Source organism: Tympanuchus pallidicinctus, unplaced genomic scaffold (genome assembly GCF_026119805.1).
Source record: "Tympanuchus pallidicinctus isolate F22 unplaced genomic scaffold, pur_lepc_1.0 scaffold10, whole genome shotgun sequence".
Lineage (NCBI taxonomy): Eukaryota > Metazoa > Chordata > Aves > Galliformes > Phasianidae > Tympanuchus > Tympanuchus pallidicinctus.
Window position 1 is genome coordinate 12408549 of NW_026294619.1, and position 22544 is coordinate 12431092.

The 22544-nt window shown below is 41.3% G+C and overlaps 1 protein-coding gene across 2 annotated transcripts in view; it reads left to right on the forward strand.

Moving 5' to 3' along the window:
• Positions 1 to 938: 938 nt before the first annotated feature.
• The window catches only part of CRYBG3 (crystallin beta-gamma domain containing 3), a 90692-nt gene continuing 69086 nt past the window's right edge, over positions 939 to 22544 (forward strand). The window contains exons 1-2 of one of the 2 annotated variants that reach the window (XM_052703021.1): positions 939 to 1149; positions 15478 to 15556. In XM_052703021.1, coding sequence (XP_052558981.1) covers positions 1025 to 1149; positions 15478 to 15556 — 204 coding nt within the window. In that variant the 5' untranslated portion in view covers positions 939 to 1024. Of the gene's footprint in view, positions 1150 to 14779; positions 14830 to 15477; positions 15557 to 22544 lie in introns of those variants that run through there. The other variant, XM_052703030.1, reaches the window with a different exon arrangement.

The following is a 22544-nucleotide window of genomic DNA, read 5'->3' on the forward strand; positions in this document are numbered from 1 at the left end:
GTGAGTTTTCCTCTATAATTTTCTGTCATGATACATTTCATAGACTTGTACTGGCTTTGGAGCATCCTGGAGAAAATTGTCTGCTCCCTGTCTTGGACGCTGATACAAAAAGCACCGCATGAAAAGGCAGGGAGGCGGTCACAAAGACATGCAGGCTTGTTCATTGGGATGAGGACGAAAGCATGTCTCTGTATTAAAACTTCTGATATCAAGGTCAGTTGGTTTTACAAGTGATTTGCAGACAGTGAGTTGTTAAGGTTCACCGCCCTCCTATATGTAAAATAAGGCTAATATTTCTGTTCATCCCTGGGTTGTTCTAAGGGCAAGGTTGTCCCTAGTGGTAGGAGGAGTTTGATGTTAACTTGAGGAAGGACACAGTCCTCATAGAGGGAGAAAAATCATCTAGACTCCTGGTTGGAAAAGACCCATAAAGTCATCAAGTCTAGCCATTAAATGAAGACGTCAGTGAATAAAAAATCCCTTATTAGGAAGAAATAACTCCCAACAGGCAGGAGAAACACCCTTCCTCCATGTCAGCCACTTTCATGCAGCTGAGGTGGGCATTAACATGGTTGCAGTGCCGTACTCTTTGATTTTAATACAAGTGTGGGGCCTGTGTGATATGTGGCACCCCTCGAGCCGAGTGAAGCTGCTTACCGACTTAGCACGCACAGACACGTGCGGCATCTGAAAGTTGGCACAAGTGAAAGCTGCAAACGGGCTGGAGCCGGTGGCTGCAGCGCGGCAGCAGGCTCGCTCGTTCCTCCCGCATCTCGCGCTCGCACACCAATACCCGCGCAGGACCTTAACGCCCACGGCCCGCTCGTGCCTGTCTGCCTGCGGGGGCAGTAACCGGAGCGCGGCCACCTCGGGCCGGGTCGGGCTTGAGGGGTGGCCCCGCCCCTGGGACGGGACGGGCCGCCTCCGCCGGGGCGGAGGGAGGCGTGGGCCGCCGCCTGCCGCCGCGGGGACTCGGTGGCGGGCTGCTGCTGGCGGCTATTTGCGTCCCCTCCCCGGTCCGGCGATGTCCGGCGGGGGCAGTCGGCGGCGGGCCGGTCCCTCCTGGCCCAGCGCCTTCTCCCGCTTCTTCGCTAGGAGCCCCCCGCGCCAGGAGGCGGCGGCGCCCGGGCGGCCGGCGGGCGCGCACAGGTAGGGGCCCGCGCGGCGCAGCGAGGTCGGTTCCGCCGTCCCCCCTCGGCCCCGTCCCGCTCAGGGATGTCGCGACACCGGCGGGCTGAGAGGAGATGGGGCGGAAGGGAGAGGCGGCGGGGCCCGGGAGGGGGGGGGGCGCGGAGCAGGTGGGGCCCGACCTCCCTGCGGGGAACCGGCCCCGGGGGGAGCGGCTCTTTCTGAAGCCGGGAGGCTGCCGGCACCGCTCCTGGCTGCTCAGTCGGTTGATGGGTTGTGGAGATTTGGGGTTCGGCGTGTTCGATTGTAAGGCAGCGCTACTTTGGGATGGTGTGAGGCGAGCCGGATGCGGGTTGGAGTGGACGCTTAGGCTCTGGGTGTGCGGAGGAGTTTCCGTGGGAGCTCAGCTCAGCGAGCATCAGCGCAGCACTGAGCCCTGCCTGCAGGATGCCCAGCTCTGGGGGTCAGCCGGCGTGCGGCCCCGTCGGCGGGGACTGGAGGCAGCCGGGCTGGGGGCTCTCTTCCTTCACACAGCCCTCGCACCCCTCCCGGGTGCTCTAAATCAGATGGTAATGAAGTATAAATATTAGTGGGGTGTTTAAGGCTCCATGCAAAATATGTGGTCTCTGGTAACCTGGTTGTTAATAATTTTTTTTTTTTTCCTTTTTATGTACAGAGAGTACTAATGAGATGAAAAAGTTCTGTAACATCTCGTGCATTTCTTCCTCTTCCTTTTTTTTTTTTTTTTTTCTTTTTTTTTTCCTGCTGGCTGGTTTCTACATGTAGATAGGAAAGAACTGCACATAAAGTTTCCTTCTGTTTCTTGCGGAGTCTTACTATTGGTCTGAGTGAATGAGCATGTTTTTGTGGTGAGGAGGTGTCAGCTGGCAAGGCCTCATTTCCTCAGGTGTACGACTTATTCATTTTGCTTTTAGCATGTTGCTTTTAATCGTTTTGAGTCATTCTTGGTTCTGCACATGTTTGTGCCTACACAGGCAAATAAGCAAACTTTAAACAGGCATCTTGGTGGTTCTTTCTCACCAGTCATGAAAAATTGCAGAGTGCATTGTTATGTTATGCTGACTACTGTACGTTCTCTTTTTAGGTGGTCTTGTAAACGGATTGTGAAAGTTTTTAATTTTAGGTTTTTTTTATTGTATTGCAACTGCTCTGTGTTTGACACACCAGCATATTGCTAAAGATCCTCCAGCAGCCTTTCACAAGCACCAATATGTTCATTTCCTGCAAAAAAAAATCAGGAGTGATGCTGTTGAATCATGAGCACCTTTACCACAGAGCAGCATGGCATCACCCCTGGCAGGGTGGTTGAGATGTGGCAGAAAATACAGGCTTGAAAGTGGCTTGGGACATGGAGAGGCAGCAGCGGAGGTGTTGCAGAATCACTAAGGTTAGAAAAGACCACTAAGATCACCCAGTCCAACCACCAGCCTGTTCCCACTGTACCCACTAACAATGTCCCTTAGTGCCACATCCTCACAGTTCTTGAACATCTCTGTGGACAGTGACTGCACCACCTCCCTGGGCAGCTTGTGCCACTGCCTCAGTGCTATTTCAGAGGAGAAATTTTTCCTTGTATCCAACCTGAATCTTACCTGGCACAGCTTGAGGCCATTACCTCTCATCATGCTTCCTCCTCACCAGCTGTGGCTGACACTAAACAAAAAAGCCCAGTGGTCACCTGAGCGAGGGGAGCAGGGTGATGCCGGTTGGGTGGTTTGTGAGCAAGATATGCTATCTGTGTTGTGTCCTCATGGTAGATCTGTAGCACGTAACTTGGGGCTGGAGCCAGTTATCTTCATGTAAATCACAGTTTCATTTCCTGCAACGAAGAGCCCTGCCTTTCTCGAGCTGTCCCCATGAGGTGTGAGAAGGCTCGGCCTCCTGGCCTTCTGCATGACCTCCCTACACAGGGCAGTCGGTGCCGCAATTCCTCTTGAAGCAAGCAAAATTCCGGCAGCTCAGAGGAGCCCAATTTGGTATGTTGAAGAGCTTTTTTGTTGCGCCAGGCTGCGGGCGGTGCATTCGCCTGGAATGCTGACGCTCTCGTCTTTGGTTTCCACTGACAGCCTTCTCCATAGATTAGCGTAATTGCATACATTAGCAGTGCCAGGCTGAAGTGAGCGGCCCGGGTTGGCTTGGTGTGCTGCTTCGGTGAGCCTTGGGTGCGGAGGAATGGATTGCTGAACAATGGGGGAGCTGTGGCTCCTGTGTATTTGTTGTTCAGGTGTGGAGGGCAGGAGGCGGATGGGGAATGTGCCTCTTGAGAAGCCTTGTCGGTACATATGCACTGTGGTGATTAATTTCCTGTTGAAACAGTTGGAACGATGCACGTTGGAACTGGATCAAATCAGAATTGTGTAGCATGAAACTTTTCTATCGAGATACTGTACCTGGTGTTGAGCTTCAGAACAGCAGAACTACCAAGGAGAGGGATCGGGAGGTGAAGCGCAGTGGTGTGCAAGGCCATGTATATCTGCAGTGTATTTGCACTGACCTCCAGAGAAATGCATCACGCTTCATGTACCCTGTGCTGAATATGACTTACTTGTAAATTTTGCAAGTGAGGAGATGAGCCCATCATGTCCAAAAGTCATTCTCCACCTGCTCCTTACCACTGGTCTGCACTGGTTGTTTTCCATTTTTAGCAAGTGTCATGGTGGCACAAGGCAGAGGGCATCTGTTATGGATTCAGTCTGCTTTTACATACAAATTAAATAAATGTGAATGATCCTTCACCTAATGCTTCCCTCTGTCATTGCTACTTGCTATTCTCAATAATAAAAATAGGTATTTGTAACCACGGTGTCTGTTTTGGGGCAGTCTACATCCCAGTGTTCAGAAAATCCTATTTGATTTTCATAATTCTAGCAGGAGTCTGATTTACTCAGTTAGTTATTAATACAGGTTTCTTTAGACTACCTGGATGAAGATATGTCTTTTACAAGACAATCTCTTGCGTATTCTTTCAGGGCAGAATAGCTTCCTTTCTTTGGCAATTGTCCTGTTGAAAGTGAATGTGACCTACTCAGTCACCTTATTAACTGTCTGGAGCTGTGACGTTTCACCAGTTGCTTTAACCCAGAGCTACCACCAAAATTTTGCATATACTTTGCACTTTATATTGTGTAGCAGATTCATTTCGGATTTATCTTTTTCCCTCTAAGTGCCATTAGTTGGTCAAATAACTACCAGCACAAGTGGGCCTTTGTTGGGCTTGTCCAGATACTTTTTTCTGTGTCGCTGAAGTGTATCAGAAACATCAAACAGGGAAAAACAACCTTTTATTTGGTTTCAGAGGACCTTTTTCTCCTTTATTTTTTTCTTAGTCGACATTATTGTTCCGTTCATCCATTAGTTTCTAACTAAGAGCTTTCAGAGGTGGAAGAACGTTGTTTATACTGCCTAAGGAGAGATTAGAGAGTCCCTTTCTTCCTCTAGGCTTGCCAGTCATTGTTCCTGTTTATAAAGTGCATGTATTTTTGTAGTGGTTAAAAAAAAAAATAAAAAAAAAATGTATTTGGGAACTACCAGGAATGGATTGAAATGGGAGCAATGCATTTCAAACTTATTCACCCAGCAAGGCTTTGAATGCCCCCTCCCTGGAGGCATATGAGGCCAGGCTGGATGGGGCTTTGAGCAACCTGGTCTAGTGAGAGGTGGCCCTGCCTATAGCAAGGGGGTGGAAGTAGGCGATCTTAAGGGTCCCTTCCAAACTGAATCATTCTATGATTCTGTTTCTTCTAAACTTGCTACCTCCTGGCTGGTTTTGATTCACATGCTGTTGGCATCTTCGAAGAAATCCATTGTTTGCTGGAAAAAAAATCTGTTTTCTCATAAAGACACTCTTCCTTTCAAAAGGCAAAGGGGAATTTTGCAATTGCTATTATTATTAAATTCCAGCTCATTTATGAATGTGCAGCAGAGGTGATGGTTTGTGGAACCAGCAAGGCGAAGACTCCAGTCATTTAGAAGAACTCAAACTTACCAAAGCAAGAACACATTATGTGAAGTTTCTGTTCACTTATGTTTGACCTTTCTTTCCATTTCTTTTTATTTCCTTGATCTTTCTGTTGTGACTGTTATCTCAAAATGATTCAAAACTGTAGCAAAGATCCTGATTCAGCAGATTACCAAAGTGATTGCCTACACTTATATAAGTAAATATTCTGTGTCATGCTACAGAGGGGCTCCTCATTTGATTTAAATTAGGTGTAGATGTCAGTGTCTCATGGGAGCAAGAACTGAAGGAGCATGCCCAACAGCTGGCCTTGTGATTGTGAGACATTTCCTAGAGGAAATGTTACTGGAACATTAATTATAATGGTAGCACTCCTTAAAAGAAACAAACCTACTTTTTACGTGTTAACAGTGCTGTCTCCTTCCAATTGTGTTTGTAATTATTGTCAGATTTTCAGAGTATCTATGAATCATTGGTTTTAGGGCTGTCTCACAGAGGTGAAAACTAATCCATCAGCAGGTGAAGAGAAGACTCGCAGGTGGGGAAAAAACAAAACTCAGAAATATAATTGCTGTATTTCTGATTATCAAAACTTCTTACAGAGATGAGAACCCAACCACTTCTGTTTTCTGAAGGTTTTTTGGACTGCGTGCAGTTCAGTGTGTGCTAGTTATACTGTTATGCTTCCAGACAGTAGCAGTGCTACATTGCTTACCCTGTAGGCTTTCCTGAGGATATTACTGTATCTGTTCTTTCTATCTTAATTTTCATTTCTAAAATCACTTGCACTAACTTTACAGTATTATCTAGTGTTGCTTTCGAAGGACTTGCTGCATTTTGCTGGTGACCCCGGTGTCCTTTGCTTGTTTTTCCTTTCCTTTTCTTATTGCCTTCTATTACAAATTTAATTAAACCTCATTTGTCAAGAGGGAAGTAGGTACTCTACTTTTTTAATGTCTTGCATTTTCTTGTTGCTTGTAAGCAATTGCTGACTTCCAGCCCTTCAAATATGTGCCTTTTGAAAGTAATTGTATAATGACTTGTCTATTCTCTATTAACTCAATAATTTTAACCTTAAATAGTTTCTGAATCTGCTTCTGATATTATACCAGGTCTAATATGTCAGCTGCAAGAAACATTTATTTCATAAGCATGCTGCAAACTTGACCGAACCTCTCAAGCTAGCAAAGACAGAGTAGATTCTATATTAATGTTTGTTACTATGCTTGACAGATGCCAGAAGAAAAACCTTAGTGTAATCTGGTATAATCCTACTGCCCAGTGTTGAAGTAGGTCCTACTCAGAAATGTTTTTCTTTCTTTTCCCTACCTTTTGTATGGCTGTTGAATTCCCTCATGTGTAAAACAGATTAAGTTATTCATCAAGGGCGATCGGGGGCCGTCGTACTTATTTCACTTAGTTCCAGCCTTTTAAGTTGAAAGGGACTTGTTTGATGTCAAGAAATGGTTTTTGCATTTTTAACATAAATTTTCTTCTAAAATGTGTCATTCAGTACTTTTATAACATCTTTATTTTTCACGGCTTTGTTTGTTGTGGGGTTTTTTTAGTTTGCATTTTGAAAGAGGATTAACAAAATCTCTTCATTTTGTACTGCGTATTCTGTAGCTCGCTTAGTGTATGGGAAGCAGCAATAGTAACACAGGGCATGAAGCTGACCTAGCTTTACTATGCATCAGAGCAAAAGCAGTATGTAAACAAGCAGCATAAATAGGTCTGAGAGGAAAATTTGTTTCTGTAAAAACCTCCTGAATTGCTTAATACTCTCTGTAATCACACCAGTTTCCAAGTGGGATTGTTGAACTGAATATAATATGTTTTATGCTATTCCAGCGCTTATATTGGTTGGTTGATTTTAACGCTGCTTTTGCCTGAGTTCCTCCTTCTTTTGCTTCCCTTTTCTTCATCCTTTACCTTTCCGTGGCTTTTGCGCCTTTCCTTCCCACTTCCTTTATTTGTTTTAAATAGTTGCTTCGCTTTGCTTTCATGTTCTCAAACTCACTGGCTTGTTTTTAAAATTTCCATTTATTTTAATGGCTCCTCCCTACGTGCGTGGCTTACATGTAAGCACAAAAGTAGGAGCCAGGAACTTCACATTTAAATTTCTGTGCAAACACTCCCTCTCTCTTCAAGACAAGCCCTGACAGCCTTGTCAGAAATTGCAGTAAAGCTTTGTCACTGCTGCTACCATTTCGTTTCCGTGACCAGTGTTAGCCTTGGGAGCCTTGCTGAGAAGTTGGCTACAATTTATCTTTTTGAAGCTTGTCCAAAAGAGTTGCGTTCTGTTTTGTGGAGGGTGAGGAGAGAGAAAATAGTTCTGTGGTTGTTGCTGTTTTCTGTTAAAATACTAGCATCTTTATTTTCTCTTACAATGCTGCTGTATTTTGACTGACATTTGATGCAGATGTTTGTATGAATCTTCATTGCTTTCTCCCCAAGCTGGAGATGCATCTTCTTGCCACTGGACTTTTCATTAATGTTTTCCTTTCAATTCATTTAACAGATATTATTCAACATACACGTTGACTCAACAAAACTTTGACACTTAGAAATTCTATAATCACTGTTTGCAGATCAGGTTTGGACAGTTCTCTGGGCTTCACAGGACATGGGTGATTACACAGGTGTAATTTTTAGGATCTGGAACAAGGTGTTGGCATTTCAGTTATGCTTTTATGTCTATTCTGTTTGGTTGGATTAAAGGGGAAGGATTGAAAAGTTGATTTATCAAGTCTTCCAGGTGAGCTGTGAAGTTAGTAAATGGGATGTTGATCCTGACATCGCTGGAGGATGGGAACTGTCAAACATTTTCTTGATGAGATTGTTTCTCTAGTTGATAAACTGCTGAAGTAGTAACTTCAGACTTTTTAAGGCATCTGGCCTGTTACTGATGCTCCAATTAAAGCATTTACAAATGTAATGGTGGCAGAACAAACTAAGGGATATGAAGAACTGGATGTGGAAAATAATTTTCTATGTCTTTTACGTGAAAAAGTTTAAGTATTTTTGAATCAATCATTGTAACATCTCTACAAGCAGTTTGAAATAAGAGGAGATTGTAGCTTGGGAAGCTTGCAGATGAGTAGAGTGTATTTTTATGGGCATTTCCATATAGATAGCAATGTTGCAGAAGCAAATGAAGTTGCATTGAAGTGGATAGCAGTCACTGAACAGGAGCTGCCAAAGCAAAATGATGGCTTAGATAGGAAAAGTGATTCTCAGAAGTATAAATGATAAACTATATGTATTCTGTGGCTGAACTTTAGTTACTGGTGTAGTGAGTCTGGTTAAAGTGTCCATGTTTTATTATGAGAAGGGTGCCAACAAACTGGAAATGGCTCTGAAAAGAGGTCCCAAACAGCTTGATGTCTGGAAAAGCCGCCTCACAGAATAAATTTGAGTAGCTCAATAGCATTTAGTTTGTCTAAGAGTAGGTTTTGAAATGATAGGATTACGGATTTAGGCATGGCTTTGCCTCGAGGTACATAACTGCAAGTGAAATTAGAGTTGTGTGCTTCTCGTCACAGCAGACCTGTGAGTTGAGGAAGGTATATGTAGGTTGATCCCATAGAGGAGAGATGAAACTTGACAAGTTTGGACTGGCAAGCCTAAGTTTTAGTAGTGACTTCGTGGATTTAGTAGTAGTAGTAAACATGGAAAGGTGTTATTTACAAATACTGTAGATTTTTCCATTGTTCACTGTTTCTGTTTCTTTCTTTTTTTTTTTTTTTTTAATTAAAACTTGGTGTCTTTCAGGAAGATGTTGCAGGTATAACGCAGGTGTGCGTAGGTAAGATTTTGTGATCTAGATTATTTGGGAGGCCAGCTTTAGTAATCATAATGGTCTGCATGGCAAGTAGGGCAACTGATGTATATATACAAATTATTACTCAAAGGTCTGAATTTTTAGCAGTCTTCTTAATAATTGCCACTTAGAAGCTGGAACAAAGATGAAACCATTACTGGTTAACCTATAGCTTTTTGCAGATGTACTGTAAAAGTTTCATAACTACTACTGGTCTGTTCATGTGGTTTGAGAACCCTGTGCTGTGCTGAAATTTCACGATGACTTTGGTCTTGTGCATCTGTATTTGATAGTATTATTTGACTGGCAGTCTTCTTATTCACATTCTTCAGGGAGGCTCACTCACAGCTTTGGTTTAAGGTACTGGGTGATCATATTTTCTTTGTCAACCTGTGTGTTCTGTAGGTTCTTTCAGAAGGTTACCATTGAACGTGTCGCTATCTTAGTTTTACTTATGTAACTAAGTAAAACTGGAAAGAACTGATGACGTTAAGACCAAATGCAGTGCAGCTTTGCAAAGAGGAGTGCTTGTTCTTTTCAGAAAGGGATAAAAGGCAGGGGTCAGAAACTAGAGTCATGTTCCAAAATGCTGAAATAAAGGTTAGAAAGGAAAGACAAAAATTACATTAGCCTATGTGATGACTGTACCTGAGGATGAATTGTATCAACAATACCAAAACAAAGACTCATCATCTTGAGGAAAATGTTAAAGAATGCCTGGAAGGATATATCACAAGCAATATCATTAAACGTGGAGATGTCAAGCTTAGTTAATTAGTGCTGTACCAGTAAGTCCAAATGTAGCAGCTTAGGGTTGCTTGGTATCCTACAAGGCCTTTCAGGTTAGGAGTTCTAATACAGTGATAAGTCCTCTCATGAAATGGCTACTGTTCTTGTGCTGATGCGAAAAGGAGCCCAGCTAAAAATGGGCAGTATTAACTTAATGCAGTGTCAAGGAGGGTTTGGCTGTGTGGGGAATCATTTGTTCCTGGAGAGAGGCAAAATGGTAGTGCTCTCGCCTCTCTGGCAATATCTTTTTATATCTTGGCTTCATAAGAAGTAAATTCTGCACCCACTGTGTTGGAAGTGACTTCTGTTTGTAGAGTTGGAGTATTCCCTGGTGGGAGCAAGAGGCAAAGACAGCATCTATAAGTATTGTCATGATATTGCTTGAGTTGAGCGTTATCCAGCTGTCCCAGTTTCCTTTAGGGGTTGCCCGTTCATTTCCTCATTCTCAAACAGGAATCCGTAGCAGGTACCTTGTAAAAGGAAGGTAAAATGCCACAGTAGTTAGCTTCAGTTTAATAAGCTTTGCATCTGGTCAGTCTTATCACAGCGCACACGCTTGTGCTTCATCGCACTTTCATACTGCCTGTAGCTTTTTTTATCTGACACAACATGTTCACAATCTGCTGTGTGCATAATATGGGTGAGGTTAGCTAATAGAGGAAGAGAGGGTGGGCTTTTAATTTGCAAGTTCCCAGGGATTGTTGTGAAGAACAAAGCTGGAGGAAGCAGACTCCTGGTGCTGCACAGAGATGCTGCGAGGGCCTTTTGAACATGTAATTGTTTATAATTGTCTTGTTCTGTTTTTAGAGACAGTTGGAAAATATTTCACAAACCACGTACTTAAATTTGCTCCCTTCAGCTCTTTCTTATTTGACTCCTAGCCCTCTTATGTGTTAACTGGATTTGAATACTTGTCTACTTTTCTATGTTTTGTGTGAGCAACCTTACCATATATGTACCAGGATATAAACATTTTTCTTACCTATAAAAGTCTGTGACCTTTCCTATGTAAGTGTTATGATTAAAAACTTGGACCAAAATCTGCTTCTGATTCAGACGCCACCTGTCCTGGTATTACAGAAAGGTCAGAACAGATTTGCAACAGCAGATGAACAAAAAGCATTAGAAAATCACACAAAGAGAAGTTTGTGCAAAACATACAGAATGGGATCTATTTTAACTTGTATTTAATCTCAAATATTTAGAGAAGTGCCACTGATCAGGATGCATTCTGGCAAGATAGTTGGGAAAAGCAGCAAGACAGTCAGAGGAAGAAATCCCTCAGCCTTCACTGAAGATTAACCCATCTGTGTCAGATGCACCAACAAATGATGGGCAAAACCATGTCAGGCAGAAATAGCATAGGAGGGCAGTAGATTACTTGAGAAGTAGCCAAAAATCTTAGATTCTAATCTTAACATTATCTTTATTACTCAGGACAATTATTTCTATGCCTTCTTTTAATTATTGTTTATAAACTGAAAGTAGTAACTGCCTGTATGTAAAAAAAAGCAGTTGCAACCATCTGTGAGTGACAGCCTGTATAGGTAGGAAGTCCCTGAAAGCACCATGGAGGAACAGAGATGCTTTCTTTGGTTTCGGGATCACACTGTGCTCCTTCACATCCCAAAAGTGAGTACGAAGTAGACCCCAGACTTGTGCAGGGAGTCCAGGCAGATGTGAAGGCTGTTAAAGCAGTGGGTGTCAGCAGGGAGAGCGGTGGTCCTGAGCTGGCTTCACCACCTGTGAGGAAGTTGTGACCCTCTTGTCACAAGATCCCTTTATAGGAAGGGCAGGAGAACCTCTGTGGGGCTGGACAACAAGTTACAAGGCTGTTTGGTTTTAAGAGCTTCTAGGCCTAATTCTTGGCAAACTTAAATCTATGGTCTCTCTTAGTGTGCTGTCACACTGGCTGTATAATAACAGCACTTTGGGAAGTGTAGGATTGTAGACCTGTGAGATTTATCTTCTTTGGTTGAGAAGTGGAAATGCTGCAGCTCTGAGAGCTGGCTGGCTGATTTAGCAAAGTGATGTGGGTAGCTAACCTCAAACCTAACTTCCAAGCTGCTGAACAAGGAGTACTATGCTTGCTACCTGGTGTGGCCAAGCACTCCAAAAAAGCACTGCCTCAGAGAAATTTGAGGCAACCATGAAACCTTACGGAGGTGAACTGTTAATGCAGATGCAAACCAAATGTGCGTAGGGTGAGCCTGTCCATACAGTCAGTCTGTAGTTTTCACTTCTTAGCAGAGGCATAACAGTTCAGTGATATAATATCACATAGTTAATACGTTAACATTTATAACAATTTTAAATATCAGAGATTGTCCTATAAAAAATGAAAGTATAAACCACTCTAGAATACAGTTCTTGGAAGTATTACATCTTGCAACTAATGGTAGCCTTGCATGAGTATACTGAAGAAATTGGAAGAATGGATCATTTTTAGCATAAATAAAGTTTGTCTTACTTATTTACCAATAAATATTAAATGATAGCATCAACAATTACAAGTGTGTTCACTGCATCTCTGAGTTTAAACTCATATGAGCAGCACTGGCTTGTGTTGCAGTGTGAGAATATATATGGCATAATTACTCTAGCTTCACTGGGAGGGACTTAAGCATGGAAGCATGGAGTTTTGAATGGGCCCATACACTTTACTGTAGGACTATTCTTGCCTCTTATTCCAAAAACTCAAGAGGCTTTTTTTTGTTGTTGTTTTTCTCCCAGCAAAGTGAGCTTTTGTGCTGTAAACACCATTCATTTGGTACAAGTCACTTTGTTTCAGTGGAAGATCCACACACAGCAGGACAGACAGCAGAGCACAAGTCTTATGGGGAGCAGCTGAGGGAGCTGGGATTGTTTGGTCTGGAGAAGAGGAGGCTCAGGGAACACCTTAGCTCTCTACCGCTGCTGAAAGGAGGCTGTGACGAGGTGTGGGTTGGCCTCTTCTCTCAGGTAAGAGCAATAGGATGAGAGGGAGTGGTTTCAGGTTGGATATTAAGAAAAATTTCTTCTCAGAAAGAGTGGTGAGGCAGTGGCACAGGCTGCCCAAGGCGGCAGTGGAGTCACTGTCCCTGGAGGTGTTCAAGAGCTGTGTGATGTGGCACTGAAGGACATGGTTAGTGGGCATGGTGGGGATGGGTCAGCAGTAGGACTAGGTCTTTTCCAACCTTAATGATACTACAAAAACTGAGCCTTACCTGTGAACACAAGGTGACCAGAAGTAGCCCTACTTGTGAAGTGAGCTTCAAGAGCATGTGCTGCTGGCACCTGCCTGCTATGCAGTAGAATCACTGGCTGAGCTTCCAGGTGTGGAAACTTCTGCTTCTCCCTCATGTCTATCTAATACCGTGGTGCTGCTGGAGTCCTGCTGAGCTGGGTTGGGGGTGGGAAAGGGTAGCTGAGGTTGAGGAAGAAGGTGTGGAAACTTCTGAAGCTTGCTCTGCTGACAAAGTCAACATGGCGGAACTACAGCCTAAGGCAAAAGATTCAGGAATGCAGAAACGCTAGAATATCAGCCATGAAGGGGTGCTTGGAATTACTTCCAAGTTTATGTTTTTTTTTAATACTGGAAAGTAAAGTCTTGAATTTTTTTTTTTTTTTATTGGTTGATTTTAAGATGCTTGTGTACTGAACTGTATTCTTTCAGTTTTTATGTGTCCTTTGGATATTCATAGAAAGTGTGAGCCTGGCCAGTGAGGAGAAGGTAGTATGGGGATGTATTTCAGATACAAAACAAAAAGTAGGAAAATGCTGAAAGGATTAGGGGAAAAAAAAAATCAGAACATGAAGGAAGAATATGAGCAAAGCAAAGTGCTAAGAGAACTAGATATAAATGATCTCTGTTGGTAATACTTAACACAAATGATGATCTGAAGTTTTTTTCTGCAGTGCAGTTCCATAGATAGTGATATCCTGAAGGCAAGAAGAGTGCCTAGTGGAAATCAGACTTGTTCTTCTGCTTGTAGTATGGAGAACTTCTGTACTGAGTGAGGCGTATTGGCATCAGGAAAAGCTGTGCAGATCCAAGAAGATTTTTTAATTCTCTTTTAAAGGGTGGTGGGAGAAAATAGGTTCCATATGTAATTTGTACTTTGGAGCATTTTTCTAGTGTGCCAGGCTGCTCAGAAGTGTTGGAGATATCTCCTTCACAAAATAGATAAACAGTGCAAGAAATTAATAGAAGAGAATAGTAATTTATTTGCTCTGTGTTATAAGGAGGCAAATAAAGACAGAACTTTCTGTGTGCTCTCCCTGAAAAAGTATCTTAGTGTTTTGGAATGCGTTACGAAAGATTACCGGAGGTGCTCTGGAAGTACATGGCTCTATAATGAAGAGGATCTATAAAAGACAGGAAAGGGCTTTTCTTTTCTGTTTTGAAGCAGATCAGAAAGATCTTAACCTTAGCAGTGAGAGCATTCTGTTCTCATTTTGGCTCAGGGAAGCTTGACCCTGAGCAGCTTGTAGGGAAACCATCGTGTTTTCAGACTTTATTTTCTATTTTGTGTGAATGTTAGTGTATGTTTAGCTGCAATGCCTAATGCACAATTGGAATAAAACCTTTCTTTTCAGAAGTCCTACTGTGTCATGCTTAACTGTGTCTTCATAGTCAGTGGTAACAGGGGTTCTAGTCTGCATCCAAATCCTGACAGAATTCAATAAAATGCAAATAATGTGTTTTATTCTTTTATTTAAATAGTTTTCTGCTTATCTCTTCATACAAATAAAAACATAACGGCTTGTCATTTATAAATAGCAAAGCTAAATTTCTAAAATTAACAAAGAAGGCTGTTCGAAGTGGTTATCGCTTCACTGTAAAACATTTCTCACATGCTATATTGATATGATAGGCAATGCAGGAAGTGATCTGTCATTAACATCCTTAAATGTTTTCCTTTATAAGGTTTTCTTTGTAGTTGCATGTAGCTTAAAGGTTTTTATTAAAATGTTTGCTGCTGGACTGTACTTAAGGATGACTGTAAGAATTGGGGCAAAACAAATGTTCCCCTCGTTCCAGAGATGGGATTCTGAAGAATGTATTGACCAAGGTAAAGTGGCTATAAGGACATATGAGACTTTGGACTACTGACATTTATAATGGACAGTGAGTGTTGCCTTGGTAATTATAACACACCTAATGTCACCTTTCTACAATTTCTTCTTAATTTGCTTGCAAACCCCATTAGGTATGTCCGTTGTTCAGTAGAGTTTCGATAAATCTGATGGCTGTGATTTGTGATGATTCCATCTGCCCTGAGCACACTCCATTTGACTGCAATCCTTAGTGTAAGGACTGAAGTACTGTGAATGCCTTCTAGCTGCACGTTAGTTGTTGTTATGCCAAGGAATGCTGCAGTGGGCAAGTCATCAACTATGCCATTATTTTCTTTTCCAGAAAAAAAGTAACACATATACACATAAAGTTGGGTTTTTTTTGGTGTGTTTTTGTTGTTGGTTTTGTTTGTTTTTTTTTTTTTCAGATAGCCTTAGGTACACTATCTGCCATTTCTGTATGCTTGAGTTATGAATATGTCAGTATGATGTGAAATAGGTACTTTGCTTTCATCTTAAGCTTTTTGGGGCATGGCTTTTTCAGTTGCAGCGTATGCGGAATATGGGCTATGTGTTGGAAAACATGTTTTTTTGTCCTTTTAAGTCAATGCTCTTTTGTATTTAAATTGAATCTTATTGGCTTTCGAGTACAATTGAATAATTCAAGTCCTCAGTGTTGCAAAATATCTTTGTTTTTCAGTTCTGAAAACAAAGGGAGCGAAGCCATAAATTTAAAGAGCAACCAAAAGGAAAATACAACTCTTCCTGCACTTTTGAAGGTATGATTTTTATTTACTAATACTGAATAGAGCTAAGCCTGCCACATTTGCTTGTGGTTCTTTTCTGTGTTTTGAGGTTGGAGGTATTCATGCACTGTGAAGTACCACATATTTGCTGTATTCTGGGTTAGGATCCATTATGCTAGGGTGTGCATATGAAAAAAGAGATTGTCCACACTTCATGTTACTGAAACATAGTTCATGTATTTACTTACATGAAAAAAGTGGAAGTCAAGTGCCTATTCTGCATGCAGTCAGCCAGTTAAGGAGGAAGTTATCAAATGATGGTTTCAGGCCTTCCCCTAAAGTACTGTTTCTGTATAATTTATGAGTGTCTAACCAGCAAGTGTTTTCTCGATGTTTCACTGGTTGCCAGCCAGAGAGTTCTAAGATCTTTCTGCTGAAATACTTGCACATTGCCTATTCTTCACTAGTGTTACCCATGTTAATCATGCTTGTCTTATCCTGTAAGCATTCTATTGCAAAAACAGACATGTTTCCATGTGATCAGAGTTTTCTCCTGTGAGTCATTTGACACAAAGTGGTAGCTGCCCATAAAGTTGTGTTCAGATTTAGTAAAATATGATAAATAGTTACATAGGAGAATGGGGCCTGGTGATACAACCCTCTTCCAAATAGTTGCTGTAACATCATCCCCTGTGGAGTAGTTCTAGCAGTTCATTCACTCTAACCACTACCTTTTGTTCTTGTTCCTAGTCTTAGTAGCAGTGTAATACAGATAACTTGTGACACTTTTCCCAAAAGGACCTTGACTAGTCCTCTAGACTCCTCTGTGGATTGAGTAGACTTCTTCACAGGTGAATCAGAGGTTTTCATCCTGTATTACCTTGACTAAGCACTAAAAGTATACGTGGAAGTGGTCTTCTTCCTGCGTGTCGTGCAGTCACTGGATAGTTTCTTCAGTATCTAGGGACTATTTGGCTGAGTTTTGGCAAAGGGCAAGAGGCATTTTTTCTTTTTTGTCTCACCATTGAAACTTTTTATGTGCCAGGATGTTACTATCAATCGTCATTTGATCACTTTCTAAAAAATGTGATTGAAATGTATTTACTACATTAGTTCATTGCCAGAATGTACACCACGGCCTGCTACTGTTTATTTACAGATTTTATTTGGCTTGATTTCCGTGAAATGGAGCTGTAAACAGTGTAAAAGCTCCATTTGAATTATGTGATTGTTGAACACGCGGCTGCGTGGTTGTAAACAGGTCTTGTACTTCATGTTGTCTTTCCTAATTATCTGCATTACGTAGTGTCCAGCATGTGTTAGTTTATCTTTAGCCTCGCTTTTAGCACTACACGGACTTTGCTTTTGAAGGGAATATTGCAATTATGTTTCCTGTACAAGTCCATGAGTAGATCCTTATTGTTTTTGGCAATATCCTTAAAACAGAGATTTACAAATAGAACATAGGTCTACTAATTGAACAAATGCAACAAGTGTAGTGAGCTGCATGCTGTTAAATGCCTACTTAGTATAGCTTTGAAGAAATCACACAGCACTTTTGCTGGTCGTGCTTGTGCCACAGGTCTGACCTGGACTTCTGTGGTATTACTATACTGTAGTTACAGCATCAGTGACTGGTGCTTGGGTTACTTCCATGGCAGTGAGTAATTTCAATTCCTGACTAGCCCTACATGGGTTTCTCAACCATCTGAGGCTTTGCTTTGGCAGTGTAGGCAGATGGACTTGCCTGACAATCATCCCCAGACATCCTTCCTCTAACAGTGCCTGGAAGAAAAAGCATGTTGTCCTGTCATTGATCAGGAAAGAGTTCTTAAGCAACTCAGCATAAGAACTGTCCTGCGAGCTTTGCGAAGCAGTTGCGAAAGTTTGAGAAAGGATGTACAGATATGATCTACCAAATGTATAATTTAGGCTTCAGCATTTTGATAGCATTAAATATTTTATGATTTAGCCCAAAGGCTAAAGCCTGGATCATAATTGCCTCAACTGACTAGAAACAGAGATTCTCAGTCTTCATAGATAACAGAGGCAGAAAGTACACTTCTACCCCAAGGTGAGAGCACTTTATCTGCCATACCTGATGCAAGTTTGTCTAACTTGTTCTCAAAGACCTCCAGGGATGGAGATCCCTAAGATCTCTACAACTTTGTAATCAGACAACTGTTCCACTGATTTCTTAAAGCTTGTAATTAGGAAGTCTTTTCTTAGTGTCCAATCTAGAGCTTCCTTGCTACAAATTAAACCTTTTGCTAGTTGTCCTGTGATAAATACTCCCGCACACGGTGAATGTTGAGAAGAGATTATTCAGAAACTCTGTGTTCTCGCATTGATTTTATTTCGTGTTAGAGATGTCTGTATTTAAATGGTAGATAAACTATTTAAATTTTATGTTATGACTCCAATTATGTGGGAAGATGAAGCTAGATTCTTTTTGGAGCTGCAATTTGCAAGAAAGAGGCAACACATGCAGCTTGGATCATGGGGAGTTCCATTTAGCTATGAAGATATATTTATTTCTCCCTTTGCTATAAGAGTGGTCAAATATTGACAGAGGTTGTGCAAGAGCATTGTGGAATCTTTCTCAGTGTTCACAATTCAAAACTCAGCAGTTCCTTGAACTTAGTGAATCCATATAGCTGTTCTTACTGAATGGCCATAATTCTGACTTTGTCATTAGTTTTAAATTCTACATAAAGAAATCAAAACTAAGCCAAATGTCATAGTTGATCGCATACTTCCTTTAGCATCATTTTGTTTCATATTGTTTTTATTTCACATGTTATATTATGTAAATAATGTCTGCATGCTTGCTGAATGCCCTCGTTGTAGAACCAGTAGGAATGAAAGAAATGATTCTTTGACTTTTGGGAGCCAAGGAAGCTGGAATATTACTGCCAACCATGAATTTTTTAAAAACTGAGCTACTTTTAAAAAATGTAGCTGTTGCTGCCCTCAGAAACAAATGAAAATCAAAACCTTTTTTTTGGAGCTTGTATGATCAGGATTTCTCCTGTGGAATCCAACAGCAAATCTTTTGCACTTTGGTAAATGTTCAGACTTTCTTTGTGCATAGAACATTCTGTTTGCCCACGACACCTAGTTAAAGTAATGGTATTATCAGTTGTATGTGTTTGGGAAGACATTTCAAAATCATGCTATCTAGTGTCCTGATAAGTTCTTTTGTCATACTGGAGATTTTTAGAAAAGATGAACCTGAAACATGCTTCCTTCTCTACTACTCAGTTCTTCGAAGATTGTGAGCAGCTTCATTTCAGGATGGATGAAAATACAATGGGCTTAAGCCTTGCTGAGTCTGGTGCATAGAACCGCTGAGGAGACAGATGGGGAAGAGAGTAATGCCAGAAGCTATAGCATTATATATATATATATACATATATACAATATATAGAATTTAAGTGTGTGGGGAAATCACACTGTCTTACCCTGTTCCCAGTGTACTGCCTACTTGTAGGTGCTTGGTTTTTTTGTTTTTTTTTCCACACTGAAAAGGTGAATTTGATTTTTTTTTTTAATTTATTTTTGAATATCAGGAAATTATCAAGTGAAAGAGTAAAAATCATTTCATGATTGTAAAAGAATTTTAATTAAAAGGCAGTGAATGGAAGAGTAGTTCTGGGACGATGTAAGGAGAAGAAGAGTAAAAAAACATTTAAATCCATTCTTTGTGGCTTATACTAGACCTAATCATAATTAGGAGATGTGTCTGTATTTATATATTGAGAAGTGAGTGCCAGTTCTTACTCTTTAATCAGAGCTTTAAAGTAATTTCAGGAAAAAATTCAGAGAGGAGAATTTTTGAAGTAAATTCAAATCGTATGAACAGAGTTTCTTAAATTATAACATACATTTTCTCATTCTAGAGGCTTTTCCTGAGTTAGAATTCACCATGAAGGTGACCTAGCAGAAACTTTATTTAAAACTGATCCTCTTTTTTCTCTTTGTTTTTATTTGAAGCCTTTGTGCTTACTACCTTCCTTTTTGTTCACTCGTTAGGAAAGGTGTGCGAATATTTCCTTAGATTTTATGTGAATGCCGAGTTTCAGAGCATCTTTGTCTCATCTTTACTTTCATCATCTGACAACTGAAATGTGTTAAGGTTCCCTCGGTATTTGAAAAATTCAAATGAATAAACAAATTTTAAAAGTCCCAGTGCTGAACTTTTAACAAAGGCCATCACTCTTCCAAATGTTAAATTAAATAGTCGTTGTTTAAGTAGATGTATTTTTAAAAAAATGCAAAACTTACACAGTTTTAACTAAAAAGTCCCTCCTGTTGTTTAACTTTTACATCTAATTTTGCCATGATGTCATTAATTTTCTAATTGCTCTTTTAGTGTTTACATGACTTGATTTTTTTTTTTTTTTCATGTTAAAACAAGCAGAGAAAGGAGGATGTGGAAGAAGAACTTGACAGTATTAAAAAGTCAAAATGTCCAGAGGCTCAAAGCATCAGTTATTTGTGGAAACACAGAACCCAGATTAAGTTGAAGCCCCAAAACTTCCAGGGCTGTCTTTGTTATTATTTTTTTTTGCTTTTTCCTGATTTATTTAGTTAGGACAAGCAGGTTTTTTTTTACAATGGTAGAGATCCCTTGCATCATGTCTAACTCCACTTTAATTACTGGTATAATGAAAACAAAAACAAACCCAATGCTTTGTGTCAGAGTGGTTTCTAAATCTGTTTTTCTCATGAACACTAGCAACAGAAGACTCTTAGGAGATCTGTTTATCATGTGTTTCACTGCCTAATAGTACCTTTTCCTGATATTTTTTTTTTCTTAATGCTGTGACAGTTTGTTCGAGCGAGTCTTGTTTTTAATCTCTCCCATTACATCCAGTCCTTTTTCATCGGGTTTGCAGTAGACAAAGTAGAGACAGTTGGCATGAATTGTGTCTGGAAAAGAGGAGGCTCAGGGAATAACTTACCACTCTCTACAACTTAGGTTGTGGTGAGTTGGAGTCAGTTTCTTTTCCCATGTAACTAGAGATAGGATGAGAAGAAATGGCCTCAAGTTGTGCCAGGGGACATTCAGGTTGGATATTAGGAAATGTTTCTTCCCAAATAGAGCAATCAGGTACTGGAAGTGGTGGAGTCACCGTACCTGGAGTTGTCCTAGAAATGTTTAGATGCTGTACTGAGGGACGTGGTTCATGGGGAGATATTGGTGGTAGGTGTATGGTTGGACTAAATGATCTTGGAAGGCTTTTCCAACCTTTGTGATTCTATGATTCCGTGTTGTTTGAAAGTGCCTAACATCTTTGCCTCATGCTGGTTGAAAATAACATGCACCTACATTATATATGGCTTAGTGTGTCCCACTCATTGCAAATCAAGTGGAAGATTACAGTAAGGATGCTACACCCACCCAGAGAAGGGAAATCTGCTGAAAAACATGTAGCAGAGAGTCCTCATGGGAATGTACTAATCTGTCAGTAACCTGGGCTATCTCCATGTGAATTTTGTTTAGCGTGCAAGATTTGTGTGTGGTAGAGCTGTTGAGATCAAATGAAATGCTCAGAAATTGTGAAGTGTAATATGGCCATGTAGCTATGTTGAAAGGTCAAAGCTAGGCCCAGGATCATTGTTAATTTTCCAAAACAGCCAAAATTTTAATCTGACACTACTACTTCTGTACACTACTGAAGAGAAATTCTGGAGTCGTGCTGCTACCACTTCTTGAATGAGCAAATTGTTGGGGTTAAATTACTGGATTAGGATGCTTGAATGTGAATCCTGATGACCGTCTGTCTTCTCTCACAACAGTGCTGTGATAAAATGAGGTGGTTAAAGTGGAGGTGCATCCGGTGGCCTGTGGGGTGTTCTCCATTGGCAGCTTCCCCCAAAGGAAGACAAACCACCTGTGAAAGGTCTCCAGGCAGTTGTCTTTTGCTGCTGCTTCATAATGAGTATTCGTTCAGTGAGTGAAACCCGAAATGTCTCACTGCTGTGGCTGGGAGCTAAGCCTTTGTTCATGGAGATCTGTGTTTTAATGCTGTTAATGTTTTCATTTCATTCACTTGTTAAAGCAATAAAAGAGATTGTATTCCTGGCAGACTGATACAAACCCTGCCAAATGAGAACCTGTGGCAATTTGAACTTCTGCCACTGAGCTGCCAAGAGGAGGGCAGCTACCAGGGCTGCTGGTTGCAGCATGAATTAGGGGCTGGGCAAGCTTGGCTGGCAGAACAGCCCCTGTTCAGGTGCTGCTGGATTCTGCTCACCAGGGGAGCTGCTCACCGCAGTAGCAAGCCCCATGTTTGTATGTAATTCAGTTTTTGGGGTGTATCTCTGTGCCACAGCCAGAAGTGGATTACAGCCTGGAAAACGTACCTGTCTTCTGCTGAATAAATCAACTCAGATAGTAATCAGACTTGAGGCACGTATTGTGGACTTTTATGTTAAGTCCAAGCTGACAGCACTCCTCAGCAGTGGTTGCTCAAACAAAGTGAGACTGCACCACCTGACTGCACAATAAATACAGCTTTGATTATCACCACAGCCTCTTCAGTCACCTGTTTAACGCTGCAGTCTTATTTCCTGCTCTGCCAAGTTTCCACTCCATGCCAACCCAACTGTGTGTGAGGTCACAGGGCCATAAGGTAGTTCTGGTTAAAGGGACTCCAGGATGTCATCTGGTCCAGCCTGCTGCTGGTTGCCTCAGGGTGCCTAGTGAAAAGTTGGAGTCAGGAGCTGCTACAGTGATAAAGACTCATGAAAGTTCTATATAGCATGTCACAAGCAGGAGAGTTCATGGGGAATGGGAAAGGAAAGGCAAAGGGCAGATTGGTGGCAGTCAATGTATGAAGGGTGTCTCCAGAAACACAGTGCAATGATAGGAAAGCTTAGGTCTTTCCCTGCATCGCTAAGGATCTCGAAGGAGATCTGACAGGCAGGTTTCTACCCAAAAGCTGTTGTTAGCGTGGTACACCTAAGAAACTATTCAGGCTACTGTGGCACTGCAAGAGGATCTTATTCTTTT